The following is a 13,979-nucleotide window of genomic DNA, read 5'->3' as shown; positions in this document are numbered from 1 at the left end:
GATTATTATGAAAGAAACAATATCGTGATGTTATAGGCACATGTTTTAAACATAGACGTCTAGAACCTCTTAAACAATCATTTCGATGTTACATACTTAGGAGTAGTCTCAAGTTTTATCAATAATCATCTAGGATTTTTATATTCGATTCATGTTTAGTTATTTGGTTGAAGATCCTCAATAAAGATACATAATTTCAAAGTATATTTTTCCATGTGCATTTTAGATTGTCATGAATACTAAAAGTGACAATGGGACAGGTTTTGGTGATCTCAGTCTCATATTTGATTATAATGTCATATTTCAACATCATGTTCCATCGGGTACCTATTAGTAAATGATGAATCGGTTCATTCATATACCCGCGAGTATCAAATATCCGCGATAATGATCTTAATAGGTTAAATTTACATGTTAAAATTTTGGGAAATTGAGTAATATAACCCTTATAAATAATCCTTTTGACAAAAATAACCCAATTTTTTTTTTATATTTTTTATTGTTTTGTTATTATTTATTTATTTATTTGTAAAGTAACCACATTCTTAGCAACACATTGTTCTAAAGACGTCTCCGGAATTCTAGAGTACGATTCCAGACCATGGTGCGGAATACATTAAACTTTTTTCTTGTTAACATGTGGTTTTCATTTAGTATAAGTTTTGATTTTATATAATGTATAAGTTTTGCTTTCAAAAATTTTAGTTTTATAAAATATAAAATGCAATTAAAATCAACAAATATATAAACAAATTAAATGATGTGCATGTAGGTCATATTACAAATACGATCTTCAAATTATTTTTGTCTTTATACCCAAAAAAAATTGCTAGTCGTTTTCGATAACCCATAGCCCATTGAACAATTTTACATTCTATAGAAATCGATTTACCAGTGATCAACACCTCCAGGAACCAACACAAAAACACCCATAATCCCCTCTGTTGTCAATATGTTGTGGTACGTATGGGGCCTTTGCGAGGGTCATTTTGAAGCTCTCAAGTAGGATTGTGGATGCAAACTCTCATACCTATAAACCAATCCTCATTTTCCGAACAATATCTGCCCTTCCAGTGACTATCGTATACAGTCATTTTGAACGTCTTCAAATCCACAACACCCAAAACCCAATGAGCATGTGGTATATTGATTGGAGTGTAATGCTACAAAAAAAGGTTAGAAATAATTAATTAGTATATAAATACTCAGGTAATGTAATCCTAACAAAATTATATTGTATCACACTCTGCCCAAGCTAGGTAAACGGATCCATCAGCCATATCACTCCAGTCAAATGTATCAGTATTGAAAGTTAACATCACCACTGTCCACTGAACATCATCCTCTCTACGCTCTAGCAGCAAGTAAGGAGCAAATAATCATATTACTTACATCATATGACAATCATCCTCCATGAGTATCTGCATATAACCGTGTCCAAAACTCAATCGTAGTAAAACCGGTCAAATAATTATGACCAAACAGCAACGAATCATCCCGTTCTTTATATATATTGTGTATGGTAGGCTTTAAAATATTGCCCAACGGTGCTAGTTGTTACCGTGTAACACTTTTCCTATTCATTTGTATCCATGGCGACTTATACCATATGGACACAACTTTTTGGCGTTTGGAACGCCTAAGAGGTGTTGGCGATGGTGTTTTGTATTCATCTTGCAAAATCTCTTTTACATTCGACGATTGAATAACCAGAGACGGCTGCTTAGGGCCTTCATTCAACGATTGTTCAGGGGTGCTTATGACATAATCATGGTTCCATGAGTCATTGTCATTGTAATATCGTTGTATGGTTCAATAATGTATACTTGTAAATGATGCACAAACATAACAACCATAAACGATGAAATAATTAAAAATGAACCTCAATCCTCTTCGAGGTGCCAACATCGTCTCCAGGAGTCATATTGATAAGTTTTAAAACCATGGCTAAAGCAGTGTCATGATCTGCTAAATGCTCATCCTGAGACCTCAATTGCTCGCGACATTCACATACCTCATTTTTCAATTGACGCACCTAATTTTGCAAGTCATTAATAATTCGGTCTTTGTCAATTGATGGGCTAGCGGCCGATGGTGGTGGTGGTGGCGGCGGGTGAGATAGAACCATGGCTAAAGTAACCATACGTCGTTGATTTGAAAAAATTGGTTGCATTCAAGCTTTTTTAAAGCCCTCAGTTTTGACCATGCAACAACTCGGGGGATCACATTAGGTTGTCGAGTACTAAACAAACTGCTCACAGAAAAAGTCTCAAGAATCCATATATGAATGTTAGCTAACAAATAAATAAAAAATTGTTAGAATGTTAGCAAAAAAATACATAATAAAATTTCATCATATACTTACCTTAAAACGGTATAAAAACCTCTGCAGGGTGTACGCCAGTTTTTGAGGTTGGTTCTCTTTCGGATCTTGTAGATGTATAAGCTTGTCAACCTTATTGAATACAGTAAATATGTGTTTGTACAATTGATCCCAAATTATCATCCCCCATAGATATCTGCCACATAAAAAATTAGTTGACAATTAAATTTATAAAAGAATATCAGTAGCTATAGTAATTATAAAATAGACGACATTGTACATGTTAAATTAATCAAGGTTGGATAGCAAAATGAAATACTCTTGTGTAACAGGCTGTTTAGGCAACTGCCTATTAAAACTCATCTTTAACAGGTATAAAAGACATACACAGACTGCATCCTTGTCGGATAACTCATTAAGTGAATGTTTAAACACCTTCATAACATCGTCTAATTTGACCTAGATATTCCTTGGGACCATAGGAAACTAGGAAAGACACGGGAACGGAAGGTGGCGTCAGATGCAGAAATAGGAAAATAGTCACCAAACCGGAAGCCGGTGATGAAACAAAATTCTTTCTTCTCGACAGACAACTCGTAACCCCCAATCTCAAAAACCATTTCCTTCACTTGGCTTCGAGGTCGGTGACAAGTTCTTGGCAAAAGACGTAATGTAGAAGCAAAGGATCCCCTTCTACATTAGGAACATTTAACCACCTCCCAAAACGTGTATTTCATAACATAGTCTCGCATTCTAGTATGTCTCTGAAAGTCGATAGAATTTGCCCGCCGATTTTGGGTTTACATGAGAGTGTAATTGATGCATCAAAAACCATGTCGTGTTGCACAAATAAAAAAGGTGTTATCACTTCGTTATGAAACGGAAATGACCAATATTTTGGACTAGTTCTGGAGCAGTTCCGCATGTTTCGGACGAGTTCATCGTGTCCGGACGAGATCCTCGCGTTTCGGAGGCTTCCAAAATGAACTCTTAAGATCTGGAACACTACATTTTGATGTAAATCAACAATACCTAAACATTAGGAACATTTAACCACCTCCCAAAACGTGTATTCCATAACATAGTCTCGCATTCTAGTATGTCTATGAAAGTCGATAGAATTTGCCCGCCGATTTTGGGTTTACATGAGAGTGTAATTGATGCATCAAAACCCATGTCATGTTGCACAAATAAAAAAGGTGTTATCACTTCATTATGAAACGGAAATGACCAATATTTCGGACTAGTTCCGAAGCAGTTCCTCATGTTCCGGACGAGTTCATCGTGTCCGGACTAGATCCTCACGTTCCGGAGGTCCAAAATGAACTCTTAAGATCTAGAACACTACATTTTGATGTAAATCAACAATACCTAAACATCTAAACTATCTTTTAGTTGGTATTACAAAAATGACATCTTTAAGTTAAACTACGAAACATTTTCAGTTCATTCCGGAGGTCTTCTATGATTTCCGGAACAGTAACAATAGAAAACTATGTAAAGAGAAAACGAAAAACATACCCGTAAAATAACGGGGTCGTAGTACTCTTCTTTCATATCGGAATAGTGTGATGGAGATCATACTTGCGTGCCAGAGATAGGAATGACAATCGTAATGGAAAGTCGAAAGATCTGGAATAGTGTGTCGGAATCAGAATCGACAGTTGGAGCAAGATCCGAAATAAAGGCGAAGGTTCAGAATTTTTCAAATTATATTCCAAAATTTGAATTCAAATTTGTCAATCCATAACTCGAACTAGTAGTCCGGAATCCTTATTCTGGACCCACGATAATGGGCCGGCCCACCCGAAAATTTGTCTGAAATATGTTCTGAAATGCCTCGTTCCGGAATAAGTGGTCAATTTCAAAAAAAAAAATTGGTGGTGATGTTGAATATATGTATGATGAGTTCTCAATAATGTGGGGATGTATGTGACCCACATTTTTATTTTAAGAATTAAAATAAATAAAAAGTTTTTTAAAATATTATAAAAATGGTAGATAATTTTTTTAAGGGCATGATAGTCTTTTCATGTTTGTTAGAGACAAAATATGTAATTAAAAAATAAAAATAAAAATAAAATAAAAACTAATGGACGATCTCCATGCAAAAGAAAATGTTAGGGGCCAAGCACGAAATTTTAATATGGACGATTTTTGTAATTTTTTCTTATTTAATATATTTAGGATCTACGCCAAAGAGAAAAGGATTATAATTAAACTCTTAAAATTCATGTTCATATTATATTTAGTGTGTGAGGTCTCATTCTACAACATGGGCTAAAAAGAAGTGAAGTCCAATCATTGAATCTCTGTGAGTGTGTGTGTGTGTGTGTGAGAGAGAGAGAAACAGAGAGAGATTAGCATAATCAAATAATCTTTTTCAAAGAGTTAAACACAAATTAAGAAAATTCTGAAAGTAACCCGACAAATATCAATTTTTATTAATTCAGATGATTTTCGTAGATGGCAGCTGCAAATGACATTTTTGGCTGTGAAAATGTCATTTTTAATGATTTTGCATTATCGTCTAATGTCTACGGAATATTTATGAAATATATTTTTTAATATAGTTACAATTAAAAAGACAATGAAATTCTCATACTTTAAAATGTGTTGATTTTATATAAAAGGAAATCTATGAACATATGTTGATAATTAGATACAAATATTATTTTATTAAGTTAAATTATTATTATTATAATATGCAAAATTAACAAACAAGTGATATAAGTGCTATACACATATATGTATTAGACAAAGTTTATCGTAAAATGAAATTTGCTCAAGATCCCAAAAATAGAAGTCAATATAAACAGAAGATCATAATTTATATTTGTGTTGTACTTGTCATAGTCATTTGATAGACTAGTATAAACAAAATATCATAATTGATATTTGTGTTGTACTTGTCATAGTCATTTGATAGACTGACACCCGGTTGTTCTAAATCAGAGAAACACCTAAATCTTTTAAGACTCTCTTTCTTGTTGAGTCAACCTCATGACAAAAACAAAACGCATAACGACAAGCTTTAGGGTTATGCTATTCGGACTATTAAGAAGTGTGAGGGCTGTTTAGTTAGTTATTCATTCTATGATGTGAAGCAACGTCATTTTATTTTTGTTCAGAGTTACTTAATATTAGTTAGGCGTATGTTAGAATAGATGGTGCAGCTTAATAAGATGTATATAAGCAATGTATTCTTCAAATGTTGAATCTAATGAGAAAATGTTCCTTTCTTTCTCAATTATTTGCAATATGGTATTAGAGAGAAATTATGCTTTGATTACTGTGATTCTTTGATTCTTACAATTCATTCTTTTCTCTTAATTTTTTTTCTTCTCTTTTCATCATACTTTGTTTTGTTAAAATTGATCGAATGGCTGAAGAAGTTGTTAATTCAAGCAATTCTGGTCAATTCTCGAATGATCCATACTTCATTCATCACAATGATAATCCTGGAACCATACTTGTATCACAAATTTTAACTAGAGATAATTACGCTTCTTGGAGTCAGTCCTTGAAGATTGCGCTGTTAGCAAAGAACAAGTTTGAATTTGTTGACAATTCCTTGCCTAAACCTAATGAAGCAGATGTAGAGCGATTAAATTCGTGGCTCATAAATAATAACATCGTTATTTCATGGATTCTAAATGTAGTCTCAAAAGAAATTTATGCTTCAATCATCTATCTCGAAACTGCTTCAGACATATGGAAAGAACTTCAGCAAAGATTTCAACAAGGCAATGGTCCGAGAATCTTTTAGATCAAGAGAATTCTTATGAATCTTATGCAAGGTCAAGATTCAGTCAGCAATTATTACACAAAATTGAAAGTTCTATGGGAGGAATTGGCAAATTATAATCATCATTGCACTTATGGTAAATGTACATGTGGAGGTGCAAAAGAAGCTGAACAAACTATGAGTTTTCTCATGGGATTAAATGATAGTTATTCTCATATTTGAGGTCAGATACTGCTTATGGAGCCATTACCTTCTGTTAACAAGATCTTTTCATTGATCATTCAAGAAGAAAGGCAGCGAGACATAGGTATTCCTTCAACAAATGATCCTGTTCTTGCTTTTAATTTTCGTGCTAACAATCAACAAAACAATTATCTGAACAAGAATCACAACTATCAGAACAATTACAAAAATAACAAGAAGGAATCTCCATACTGTACTCATTGCAAAAGAACTGGTCATAAAGTGTTATCGACTTCATGGTTTTCCACCTGGATATAGGTCACAAAACGATTCTTCAAATGATTCTTGTGTCAATGTTGTTATGGATAACAATTCAATTTCACAAGCAAATTTATCAAATGATTCTCCTCAAATGGTGCAAGATGTTGTAACTGGTTTGACAAATGATCAATGTCAACAAATCATTGCTCTATTATCTGGGAAATTGTCTTCTGTTAATACTGTTTCTACCTCTCATTCGATTCAAACAGGTAATCATTACATCATGATTCTTAATTCTGGTTATTTCCAATCAAATGTATGGATATTGGATTCAGGAGCTACAAGACATGTATGTAATAACAAAGAGTTATTTACAAATATTAAGGACATTACTAATACTAGAATTAGATTACCGAATCACTCTTTAATACCAGCAAATCAAATGGGAGATATCAAAATAAATGAGCATTTTTTTGCTTAAGGAGGTATTATTCGTTCCGTAATTGAGCTAAATTTGATCTCTATCACAATGTTAACCGATAACAATAAGCAGTTAATGGTAGAACTATACTATAATCATGTTATGATTCGACAGATCAAGACCAAGAATGTGATTGGCAAGGGTGATGTTCAAGCTGGATTATACATTTTACAAGGGGGCTAATCACAAATTCGAGCTAATTCTATTACTTTTCAAAGGTGGCATGAAAGATTAGGTCATCCTTCTTCAAATAAAATCAAGAATCTTGATAGTGTTTTAGCTTTGAATAAGATTCCCCAATTCAGATAGTTGTTGTATATGTCCATTGGAAAAACAAAAACGTTTGCCTTTTGCTTCTACAAATAATATATTTGTAAATCCTTTTGAATTGATTCACTATGATATATGGGGTCCATATCATATCAATTCTCATCAAGGGCATCGATTTTTCATTAAAATTGTGGATGATAGTACTAGATTTACATGGATCTATTTGATAAGATGCAAATCTGAAGCACAAGTTGTTATACCTCAAATTTTTCAAATGATCTTGAAACAATTTCAGATACATATTAAGATTTTCAGATCAGACAATGCAAAGGAGTTATAATATAAAGATTTTTTCAAAGAAAAAGGAGTTGTTCACCAATTTTCTTGTGTCGAAACACCACAACAGAAATGTGCTGTAGAAATAAAACACCAACATTTATTAAATTTTGCAAGAGCATTGTATTATCAAGCTAATATGCCATCTGAATATTGGTCTGATTGCATATCCACAACTACTTTCTTGATAAACAGAACTCCTTCAAAGTATTTGGGTAATGTTTCACCATTTTTCAAGCTATACAAAGAACAACCAAAGTATTCACAACTTAGAACTTTTGCTTGTTTGGTTTTCGCATCCACATTATTTTCCCAAAGAAAGAAATTTGATCAAAGATCAAGAGCATGTGTCTTTATTGGATATCCATATGGGATGAAAGCCTACAAGTTAATGGATTTGGAAACAAAACAAATCTTTAATTCACGAGATGTTGTTTTTCATGAAGATATATTTCCCTTCAAAAATGCTTCAAACCTTATACATACAAACCTTTTCGTTTCTCATACTCTTCCAAATCCTTTACCATCCATTTCCACATTTGATCCACCCACAAATTCACCCATACACTCACAGAATACCCAAAATACCCAAACTACCCCTGATCCCATTCCACAATCAGATCAACACATATCAAGACCCAAAAGACACAGAAATCCTCCTTCCTATCTTCATGATTATCATTGTCAACTGATCAATTATGTTCAAGTTAATAAAACATCAAAATCCCCAAAATACCCTTTATCCGATGTTTTATCATATTCACAGTTGTCTCCTTTTTTTCAAGCATACATTTATATCATAGCCACTCAACAAGAACCTTCATCTTTTAAAGAATCTATTCAACATTCTGAATGGAAACAGGAAATGCATGAGGAATTACATGCATTGGAACTAAACAATATGTGGACTATTGTACCCCTCCCTCCTGGTCGAAAGCCTTTGGGATGCAAATGTGTTTACAAACTTAAAAGGAAGGCTGATAGTACAATAGAGAGATATAAGGCACGATTAGTAGCAAAAGGATACAATCAACAAGAAGGGGTTGATTTTTTGGACACTTTTTCTCCAGTTGTGAAATTAGTCACAGTAAAATTGTTGTTCACAATTGTTGCTCAAAATTCCTGGCCTCTTGTTCAACTTGATGTGAACAATGCTTTTTTAAATGGAGAATTAGAAGAAGAAGTGTATATGCAGATCCCTTAAGGATATAATCATTCTGCTTCAACTAATTCAACAACAAAATTAGTTTGTAAACTTGAGAAATCTCTATATGGGCTTCTACAAGCTTCAAGGCAATGGTATGCAAAATTCTCAAGTTTTCTAATTTTGGAAGGATTCACTTAATCACAAGCTGATTTTTCATTATTTGTCAAAGGAAAAGATAAGAAATTTGTATCTCTTTTGGTTTATGTTGATGACATAATCATTACTAGCTCTTCTATTGATGCCATTAATGAAATAAAACAAAGATTGAGTGAAAAATTTCGACTACACGATTTGGGAAAATTGAAACATTTTCTAGGATTGGAAATTGCTAGATCTCCTGAAGGAATTGTTATTTCTCAAAGACAATATGTGTTAGACTTGCTACAGGATAATGGTATGTTAGCATCTAAACCAGTTTCTTTCCCAATGGATGCTCATCAAAAATCATCAAAATTTGAAGGAGAGCCTTTTGAAAATCCTTCCCAATATCGCCGATTAGTTGGTCGTCTATTGTATCTTACAATTACATGACCAGACATTGCATATACTGTACACATATTAAGTCAGTTTATTTCAGATCCAAAAAGTTCTCATCTTCAAGCTGCTAATCATTTGCTCAGATTTTTAAAAGGAAATCCAAGTCAAGGTCTTTTCATCTCAGCTAAACAATCTCTTCAACTCGAAGCTTTTAATGACTCAGATTAGGCTGGATGTATTGATACTAGAAGATCGGCGACTGGATTTTGTGTATTTCTTGGAGATTCTTTGATTTCATGGAAATCAAAGAAACAGAGCACTGTATCACGAAGTTCTACTGAAGCAGAGTATAGAGCACTTAGGTCCGTTACAAGTGAAATCATTTGGCTGAGACAATTACTTCATGATTTTAATATTCAATTGGAACAACCAACACTCATCTTTTTTGATAACGATTCAGCCATAAAACTTGCCACCAATCCCATTTTTCACGAACGCACCAAACACATTGAAATTGACTGCCATTTCATTCGAGATAAAATCGCAGAAGGCAACATCAAACGAATGCCTATTCATACTTCTAACCGGCTTGCAGACATATTCACAAAACCCCTACCTTATTCAAAGATGATTCCAATTTTATCCAAGATGACGATTAAAAATATTTTTAAATGTCCATCTTGAGGGGGCATATTGGGACTATTAAGAAGTGTGAGGGTTGTTTAGTTAGTTATTCATTCTGTTATGTGAAGCTACGTCATTTTATTTTTTGTTCAGAGTTAGTTAATATTAGTTAGGCGTATGTTAGAATAGATGGTGCAGCTTAATAAGATGTATATAAGCAATGTATTCTTCAGATGTTGAATCTAATGAGAAAATGTTCATTTCTTTCTCAATTCTTTGTTTGATTTTCAATATATGCCGACATTCCTCCAATAGTCGGTATGATCTAAAAGTACGACAATTTTACTTTAAAGGTTTTCGAAATTTTTCATATTCGAGTATCTCAAGACTGCCACCCGTAATGAGATTTTTCTGAACAACTGAATATTTTATTAGAAAGTTAGCAAAAAGCTAACATATAATTACAAGAGGACTGGAAAGAATAGGGGTTTAAAACCACACAAACCGACTAATAGAAATCTTTTTATTTCTACAAACAAACCAACTATAAGAGTAACTGCTCAAACTATCAATCAACATACTCTTTTTTATCTTCTGATCATTAAAAATAATATTGTTCCTAAAATTCCAAAGCAGTCACGACATAATCATGACAATCGCTTCCACCCGTAATTAGATTATTGTATATTAGATGTATGATGTATCACCAGAATTTTGGTGCTAGTAAAGCACATAGGCTGTCTTTTTGAAATTCAAAGAAGTTATCATTTCCGCGGTGGAAACAAAGATGATTTGAAATATTTCATGAGAAATTTGAATTGCCATATAGAAGTTAGTAATCCATGAAGATTACAATTATATATAAACATATTATATAGTTATCAACTTTGCTTTTCAAATAGTCTACCAAATAAATGTCAATTTAATATATCTTTTTGATCGGACATTTATTAAAGCAAGCAATGTAGAAACAACCAACATTCGTTGTTCAGTTTTTATTGACGGTTGCTCACCTTTTATTCACCATAATAGAATTGGCTACAACTAAGTAACCAAAAATGAAACAAAATAGTGGTTACATGTATAACATGTACAAATAGCATATAAACTAATTCAACATATATATAGCATATCCCAAAGGTTGTATATAAACGAATGAAGTTGACTTTGTCATTTAAGACACTAAATTAAGCGAGAAACACCTTTTGAAACTGGCCCCATCTTTGTTCAAGTGTCCCGGTGTAGCCGATCGACATCCTGACTAGGCCAGGTGAAATTCCAGCCAACGCCTGCTCCTTTTCATCCAATTCACTGCTTGTGCTATTACCCGAACAAGACATAAGAGTCTCATGGTAGCCCAAACTAACACCCATGAGCCCAAACCGAGTGTTGTTTTGCAACCCATTCATCAGCTTATTGGCCCTTACTTCAGTCTCCATGTCTAAGCACAACATCCCACCATATCCATACTCCTTGTTGAAGATAGACTTGGCAAGATGGTGATCAGGGTGGTCTTCAAGGCCTGGGTAGGTGACCTTGAGTCCCATTTTGTCCATCCTTCGGGCATATATGAGAGTCCTATGAGAATGCTCTTTCATCCGAAGACCCAAGTGAGGGATTCTTTGTGATAGCTCAAATGCAACCTTGGCATTCATGGTTGGACCTAGCAACATCAATGTCCCTTGGTGAAGGTTCATCATTGAGTTCACCAAACTTGCAGCTCCACATACCGCTCCTGTAAATTACAAGACATATAAAATGAGGATGATGCACTTCATGCATAATAGATAATACATACACCAAGAGTAATTTTTTTACATCGTGTCACATAATCAACAAAAAAAAATATAATAACAGCAATATGTCTACCATAATGACACAAATTGTCTCAAATTCATAATATTTTTATATTTATAAACCCACTATTTAACTTATTTACTTATTTAACTTACAGTTTTTTTAGATAATCAAATAATACATTAACAAGGTGGTAAGTTAAAACAATCTAAATATCAATAATTTAATATTAGTATCCTTTTATATATATATATATATATATATATATATATATATATATATATATATATATATATATATATATATATATATATATATATATATATATATTCATGATATGGTTTTAATGATATAATATGTTAGAAAATGTATACATTTTTCAGTTTATACTTTTATAAATAAAAGCAGTACATTTAAATATTAAGAGTAAGAAACAATATAAAAAACAAAGACTACAACAAATAAGCTATTATGTTGATAAAATTGGTGTAAATGAAACTTTCGAAATTTATAGTTAGCTTTGTGAAATGAAATATAAAACTATTCGTATTAAATCAAATAAAAATAGTATTTACCTGATAAAGTTAAAATAAAAACAAAATGTATTTTTATATAATGAAAAAAAAAAAAGTTCTCGAGTAACTCTGAAAAATATAATTAGTACATATCTGATGTTATATAACTGTAATATATTAAAACTAAGGGTGTAAATTGTAAAATAGAATATAAGGGGGTGGAACTAAAAGTGTTATTACATTAATATGAATTTTTTCTAACAGAACTCTAAACATGTGAATTATTTAACTTGGCCTTTGGTTATCGAGAAGAAATTATACTTTAATAAAAACATATGCAACAATCTTTAAGGATAAATTGTTTAAAACATATCTTAGTTTTCGTATTTCAATATTTTGGTATGAAATTAATCATCCAAAATATTAAATATAGACAAGAAGTGAAGAAGATTTCTCGTGTTTATTTTTATATATTTTTTAGTTATTGGCATTTTTCTAATAATATAGTCAAAAATTGTAAAGAAATGAAAATTTGTAGTTGCATGATTGCATGACATGCATAAGAAAGAGACGTGGATATTGTCAAAAGATCGTTTGGAACGTACCAGCAATTATGTCTGCTCCGCCACTAATATACTTGGAAATACTATGGACTACAACGTCGGCACCGAGCCTCGCCGGAGAAACCACCATCGGAGCAAAGGTATTGTCAACCACCACCGTAACACCCTTCTCATGTGCTATCCTTGAAAGCTCCGGAATGTTGGCCACAGTCAACGTCGGGTTAGACATGGACTCAAAAAACAAAACCTTGGTGTACCCTTCCACGATTGCCTCCTCCACCTTCTTCAAATCCCTTATGTCAACAAACGTCGTTTTTATATTGGATGACCTCGGAAGGAAGTGTGTGAGAAATGCATGTGTCCCACCGTATAACGTCGGAGACGCTAATATGTGCTCCCCGCTGCTAACCAGCTGCAACAGAACCGATGAGATGGCGGACATGCCGCTAGAGGTGCAGTATGCCGCCTCAGTCCCCTCGAGAGCTGCCATCTGACGGCCAAGAGCGAGGACTGTGGGGTTGAAATGGCGGCTGTAGATGAAGAAATCCCGATCAGGGCCTAGCTCTCCGGTGAACATGCGGCTGAGGGTTTCAGGTTCCATGACGGTGAAGGTGGCGGAGGCCTCAATGGACATGTTAACTCCACCATGCTCTCCAAATTCATGTCGAGCATTAGCCAAAGCTGATACAGGGTCTTCAAATGTTGCTGCTGGTAGTTTCTTGGTGATGATATCATCGTCCCTGTTAAAGTCATCGGGAGTCATCCTCTTCTTTGAGGAGGAGGATGAGGAGGAGAAAACATGGGTGTTTTGAATAGTGCCTGCCATTGAAGGAAATTTTGTAGGAAGGGAATTGAAACCAGTTGCAAGAGAGCAGTAGATGAAGGAAATGTAGGAATGAGTGACTGCTTTTATAGGGGCATTTAAAAAAAAAAAAAAAAAAAAAAAAAAAAAAAAAAAGAAATATTTTCTCACAAACATGGTTGTTTGGTGTGAAAGGATTAAGGATGGCACATGAGTATAAACATTACGTGTATTTTTATTCTAGAAATATATGTAGTTTAATGAAAAATACATTTGACTATATACATCTATATATTACTATTAATGTGTTAGCATTCAAGAAACACTCTACGCAAATTCTGTTGAAGAGTTCCTATGGGATGATTAGTTTATTCAGTTATAGCATTACCATG

At 33.4% G+C, this 13,979-nt stretch overlaps 3 protein-coding genes across 3 annotated transcripts; 2 read left to right on the top strand and 1 right to left on the bottom strand.

The window, feature by feature from the left end:
- The first annotated feature begins 5,705 nt into the window (after nucleotides 1-5,705).
- Nucleotides 5,706-6,572, top strand: LOC111919314 (uncharacterized). Its single transcript, XM_023914915.1, has 3 exons — nucleotides 5,706-6,069; nucleotides 6,124-6,179; nucleotides 6,300-6,572. The coding sequence occupies exons 1-3, from the start codon at nucleotides 5,706-5,708 to the stop codon at nucleotides 6,570-6,572; spliced, it is 693 nt and encodes a 230-aa protein (XP_023770683.1).
- A 2,301-nt stretch (nucleotides 6,573-8,873) lies between these two features.
- Nucleotides 8,874-9,340, top strand: LOC111919302 (uncharacterized mitochondrial protein AtMg00810-like). The gene is made up of 2 exons (XM_023914909.1): nucleotides 8,874-8,901; nucleotides 8,979-9,340. Exons 1-2 carry the CDS (start codon nucleotides 8,874-8,876, stop codon nucleotides 9,338-9,340), a joined length of 390 nt encoding a protein of 129 aa, XP_023770677.1.
- A 1,551-nt stretch (nucleotides 9,341-10,891) lies between these two features.
- On the bottom strand, nucleotides 10,892-13,730 carry LOC111919214 (methionine gamma-lyase). The gene is made up of 2 exons (XM_023914827.3): nucleotides 12,828-13,730; nucleotides 10,892-11,645 (listed from the first exon to the last, which is right to left on the bottom strand). Exons 1-2 carry the CDS (start codon nucleotides 13,609-13,611, stop codon nucleotides 11,098-11,100), a joined length of 1,332 nt encoding a protein of 443 aa, XP_023770595.2. The 5' UTR covers nucleotides 13,612-13,730; the 3' UTR covers nucleotides 10,892-11,097.
- Between the last annotated feature and the right edge of the window lie 249 nt (nucleotides 13,731-13,979).

The sequence above is a fragment of the Lactuca sativa genome, chromosome 3 (genome assembly GCF_002870075.4).
Source record: "Lactuca sativa cultivar Salinas chromosome 3, Lsat_Salinas_v11, whole genome shotgun sequence".
Classification (NCBI taxonomy): Eukaryota; Viridiplantae; Streptophyta; class Magnoliopsida; order Asterales; family Asteraceae; genus Lactuca; species Lactuca sativa.
This window is presented reverse-complemented; position numbering and strand designations above follow the sequence as displayed.

Bases quoted from the DNA above. Each gene is read 5' to 3' on its own strand.
- LOC111919214 (XM_023914827.3), bottom strand. From the start codon at position 13,611: ATGGCAGGCACTATTCAAAACACCCATGTTTTCTCCTCCTCATCCTCC. The intron at 11,646-12,827 runs GTACGTTCCAAA...TGTAATTTACAG, and splicing joins CGGAGCAGACATAATTGCTG to GAGCGGTATGTGGAGCTGCA.
- LOC111919314 (XM_023914915.1), top strand. From the start codon at position 5,706: ATGGCTGAAGAAGTTGTTAATTCAAGCAATTCTGGTCAATTCTCGAAT. The intron at 6,070-6,123 runs GCAATGGTCCGA...ATCTTATGCAAG, and splicing joins TCAGCAAAGATTTCAACAAG to GTCAAGATTCAGTCAGCAAT. The intron at 6,180-6,299 runs GCAAATTATAAT...ATTTGAGGTCAG, and splicing joins AAGTTCTATGGGAGGAATTG to ATACTGCTTATGGAGCCATT.
- LOC111919302 (XM_023914909.1), top strand. From the start codon at position 8,874: ATGGGCTTCTACAAGCTTCAAGGCAATG. The intron at 8,902-8,978 runs GTATGCAAAATT...TATTTGTCAAAG, and splicing joins CTACAAGCTTCAAGGCAATG to GAAAAGATAAGAAATTTGTA.